The sequence below is a fragment of the Herpailurus yagouaroundi genome, unplaced genomic scaffold, assembly GCF_014898765.1.
Source record: "Herpailurus yagouaroundi ecotype Mexico unplaced genomic scaffold, PumYag 159, whole genome shotgun sequence".
Lineage (NCBI taxonomy): Eukaryota > Metazoa > Chordata > Mammalia > Carnivora > Felidae > Herpailurus > Herpailurus yagouaroundi.
Window position 1 is genome coordinate 6,203,955 of NW_024412400.1, and position 4,723 is coordinate 6,208,677.

The 4,723-nt window shown below is 56.0% G+C and overlaps 1 protein-coding gene across 1 annotated transcript; it reads left to right on the plus strand.

Moving 5' to 3' along the window:
* Positions 1 to 201: 201 nt before the first annotated feature.
* On the plus strand, positions 202 to 3,257 carry MYD88 (MYD88 innate immune signal transduction adaptor). Its single transcript, XM_040479799.1, has 5 exons — positions 202 to 604; positions 1,432 to 1,566; positions 1,910 to 2,090; positions 2,271 to 2,362; positions 2,639 to 3,257. Exons 1-5 carry the CDS (start codon positions 277 to 279, stop codon positions 2,791 to 2,793), a joined length of 891 nt encoding a protein of 296 aa, XP_040335733.1. The 5' UTR covers positions 202 to 276; the 3' UTR covers positions 2,794 to 3,257.
* The last annotated feature ends 1,466 nt before the right edge of the window (positions 3,258 to 4,723 follow it).

Here is a 4,723-nt window from a genome sequence, read left to right on the forward strand (position 1 = left end):
AGCCCTAGACCCTGGAGGACAGGTCTGTGGGCCTCCACACCTCAAAAGGCAGGTCCCCCGGTTCCCATGTCCCCTGTCGCCCGAGACCCCGCGAGCAGAGATGGGGCACCCCCACCTCCACACAAGTGCTAGGGCTCCAGAATGAAGGGCAGGGCGGCGCTTCTCGGAAACAGAAACCCGCGGGGCGGGGCCGGGGGCGGGGGTGGCGGTAAAGGAAGGAGGAAGAGCGGACCTGCTGCGCGACTCGACAGCGCTGAGGCTCCGGGGTAGCCCGCCATGGCCGCCGGAGGCTCCCGCGCGGGGTCCGCGTCCCCCATCCCCTCGGCGTCCTCCCTGCCTCTAGCTGCCCTCAACGTGCGAGTGCGGCGCCGCCTGTCGCTGTTCCTGAACGTGCGGACGCAGGTGGCGGCCGACTGGACGGCGCTGGCTGAGGAGATGGGCTTCGAGTACTTGGAGATCCGGCAGCTGGAGGCGCATGCCGACCCCATGGGCAAGCTCCTGGACGACTGGCAGGGACGCCCGGGAGCCTCGGTGGGCCGTCTGCTGGAGCTGCTCACCAAGCTGGGCCGCGATGACGTGCTGGTGGAACTGGGGCCCAGCATCGGTGAGGACACGCGCTTCCCGGCCTCATACCTGGGGGGACGAGGGAGCTGACCTTCACCAGCCTCGGCATCCATTCTCCCCTGGAGAGGCCCCCTTTTTCTGCCTGGGGGGCAGGGGAGGGGGGCTGGAGGCAGCTTGCAGAGGGGGTACCACCGGGTGGGACCAGTTCCCTCTTTCAACACTGGGATGACAGGAACTGGAGAAAGGAGGTGAAGGGTGGGAGAGGCAGACAACAGAGGGAAACATCTTAGGCAAATGTTTTCCTGTAGGGCCAGGACTCAGAATCGGGGTCCTCTGTGGGGGAGTCAGGACTACTTCAAGTACAGCAACAGGACAGGTGAGGGACTGAAAGCTGACAGTCACGGAAACCTCGGGTCCCAGGGAAATGCATCCCTTCCTGCCACTAGCTGCCACATAACATAGACGGCTGCATCTTGCCTGGTTGGGGCCTCATTTATATACCCACCACTGCGTCTCCTGAGCCGTTCTTGCATATCCCGTCCCTTGCTCACATCAGCCGTGGATCCTAGAAGCAGCAGACCTTGGGTTCAGGAGTCCTAGGAAGGAGGGCCAGGACAAAGGGACAGAAGGACACAAGCCTGGCCACGATGACTTCCCAGACGACCAGAACACCATCCCTTTGGGATGGTCAGAGCCAGGTGGGAGATCAACTTTTCAGAGCTGTTGAACTGTGCGTGGCACCAGTGGGCTGGGAAAGCCCTGGAGCACAACATGGCTAAGGAAGCAGGGCCAGGGATGGGTCCTGACTGTGGATAGAGGCATGGGACAAACCCAGGGAGCCTGCCACACCCTGTCTCTTCCCCACAGAGGAGGATTGCCAGAAATATATCCTGAAACAGCAGCAGGAGGAGTCTGAGAAGCCCTTACAGGTGGCTGCTGTGGATAGCAGTGACCCACGGACATCAGAGCTGGCGGGCATCACCACGCTTGATGACCCCTTGGGTAAGGATCCAGTACTGCTCCGCCGGGCCAGGCGTGACAGGTGGACCATAGGACATTGTGTTAAGATCATCCTCACCTAGGAAATGGGAATAATGATCTTACCTCTGAGTTGGTGTGAGACTCTCATGAAATGATGTGTCTGTCTTATGGTCAACCCAGGGCTTGGCCCAGGGTGGGAGGTGGAGGGGAGAGACACTCACCTTTCCTCCCCTGGGAAGAGCACTTTCTCTTAGTGTCATTTTGGGATTGGTGTAGGGTTCAGGACCGAGTCACCTAGGCTGGGGGTTCCTGGCGGGCTCCTCTTTTGCAGAGGTCTAACGTCACCCTTGTGCTCTGCACCCAGGGCAAATGCCGGAGCGTTTTGATGCCTTCATCTGCTACTGCCCCAGCGATATCCAGTTTGTTCAGGAGATGATCCGGCAGCTGGAACAGACAGACTATCGGCTGAAGTTGTGTGTGTCTGATCGCGATGTCCTCCCTGGCACCTGTGTCTGGTCCATCGCCAGTGAGCTCATTGAGAAGAGGTTGGCTAAGAGGCCAGTGGGGTCAAGCGGGTGGGTACACAAAGGCCTGCCCAAGGGATCCAGATGCTGAGATTCTCCCAGGTGGACCCTGTCTAGTCTGACCACAGTGGACTCCTCCTGAGGCCATCCCCTGATGAACCAGGTTGGCACAGTGCCTGCAGCCTGCCCGCTGTCCCCTAGGTGCCGCCGGATGGTGGTGGTGGTCTCTGATGATTACCTGCAAAGCAAGGAATGTGACTTCCAGACCAAGTTTGCTCTCAGCCTCTCTCCCGGTAAGCTCAGCACTGCCTTTGCCACAGAGGAGGGGTTAGACAGGGCCTCAGGATGCCATCAGTCCCTCATCAAGGGCCACGGATGCAGCACCAAGGAGCTCCTGTAGGTTTCTGCACACTTGAGCGTGTGTGCACATGAGTGCCCTCTGTGTGGGTGAATGGGTGCCACGGGTGCTTGATTGCAGGGAGGCCTGTTGTTAATGCCTGGGCTGGGGACGGATCCCACTAGCTGTGGAGGGAGGGCCTGGTGCCAGCTCTGAACCTCTTGGCTTGCAGGTGCCCATCAGAAGCGACTGATCCCCATCAAGTACAAGGCAATGAAGAAAGAGTTCCCCAGCATCCTGCGGTTCATCACTGTCTGCGACTACACCAACCCCTGCACCAAGTCCTGGTTCTGGACCCGCCTTGCCAAGGCCCTGTCCCTGCCCTGAAGATTGCCCCGGGCCCTTGGGCGTGTGTGCTTCTGCCCCTGCTTCCTCCTGCCGTAGGGGTGACCTGTGCCCCACTTGCTTCTCAGTTCCAGGAGATGCCAACTCCACAGACACGCTGTACGTCCTGCACGGGACCAGTAACGTGTCCACGTGCTGGGTTATCGAGCCAGGACAGCGGAATCCAGGGCCATCTGGGACTGAGAAGAGCTCCAGCAGAGCCAGCTCTGACCTGTCCACACGTCTTAGGCCTCGGTCTCTCCACCTGAGAACTAAGTAGGGTAGGTAGAACTGGTAGTAGCTGTGTTTGAATCACTGTCGAGGGAGCCCAGCCCTGGACAAAGGTGCGGCCCACGTGTGTTCCTTTTCTCTTTTTACCCCCTTCATTGAAACCAGACTCTGGAAAGAACCCAATATGCCAGCATCTGTGCCTGCAGGGCAGCACAGAACGAGAGAGAGAGAGAGAGAGAGAGAGAGAGAGAGAGAGAGCCGCTTGAACTTGCATAGCAAGTAAGCTGCAGACATAGGTGTTCTTCCCTCCCTACGGCATCTGTATGCTAGTTACCTTCGAGCTCTCCTCAGGGGAGAAAATGTCTTGGTCTCAGGTCTCTGTCCCAGGGCAAAGCCCAGGACCCTAAATCGAATAGAAAATGTGTCTTTTCTGCTCCACACCCAGCCAGGCTGGGGCAAGGTACCTTTCCTCAGGGTCTTGGTGGGGGGACTGGAGGCCCCTCCCTGCATGATCTCGATGAAGCACCTAGCTGACCATGCACTTATCCCCACTTGGGGACGTTGGGGAATATTTTTTAAACAATTTCAAAAAAGTATCTTTCGTACCTGTTTTGTCTGCATTGTGAGAATTTCAGAGAGAGCTGAGATATGCCTGTGCTTGTCATTTCCCTTCTGTATCCTGGGTTTATAATAAAGAGTTCTCTACTTTTGGAAAAATAGCAGGTTTCACTTGTGTCTGGGAGATTGGAAGCAGTTTACCGGGGATAAAGCTCTCCTGGGCAAGAGAAATGGGCCCACTGGGTAGGTTCCAGTGGGTTTGTTTGGCAGGGGCTTCTCGAAGGCTGGGCCCCTGCTCACACGTCCCAGGCCTCACCAGGGCTGTGGCCTCAGTTCCAGACACCAAGGGCACTGCTCGCCTTCACCAAGCATGGTTCTCCCTGGATTGTGCCACACTTTTAGGTCCTGGCCTGGCTCTTCTAGGCTCCAAGAGGGTCTGGAGAACTTCCACTCCAGCCCACAGATCTCTGGAGAACTCAGTTATCAATAATGGTCCTTAAGCATATTTGTGTTAATCCTGAAGGTTTTGATCTATTTTTACTTTTATTATCTTTTTAAAGATTTTATTTTATTTTTTTTCATTTTTTTTTTCAACGTTTATTTATTTTTGGGACAGAGAGAGACAGAGCATGAACGGGGGAGGGGCAGAGAGAGAGGGAGACACAGAATCGGAAACAGGCTCCAGGCTCCGAGCCATCAGCCCAGAGCCCGACGCGGGGCTCGAACTCACGGACCACGAGATCGTGACCTGGCTGAAGTCGGACGCTTAACCGACTGCGCCACCCAGGCGCCCCTAAAGATTTTATTTTTAAGTAACCTCTCTACCCAATGCGGGGCTTGAACTTACAACCCTGACCGCGATCAAGAGTTGCATGCTCTACCAACTGAGCTGGCCAGATGCCCTGTTTCTGATCTATTTTTAAATAGAATGTCACTTTTTTTACTGTTCACTCAAGAAAGTTTGGAAAATATATTAAAAAAAATTTTTTTTTTAATGTTTATTTATTTTAGAGACAAAGAGAACAAGCAGGGGAGGGCCAGAGAGAGAGGGAGACACAGAATCCGAAGCAGGCTCCAGGCTTGAGCTGTCAGCACAGAGCCCGACACGGGGCTCAAACTCATGAACCGCGAGATCACGACCTGA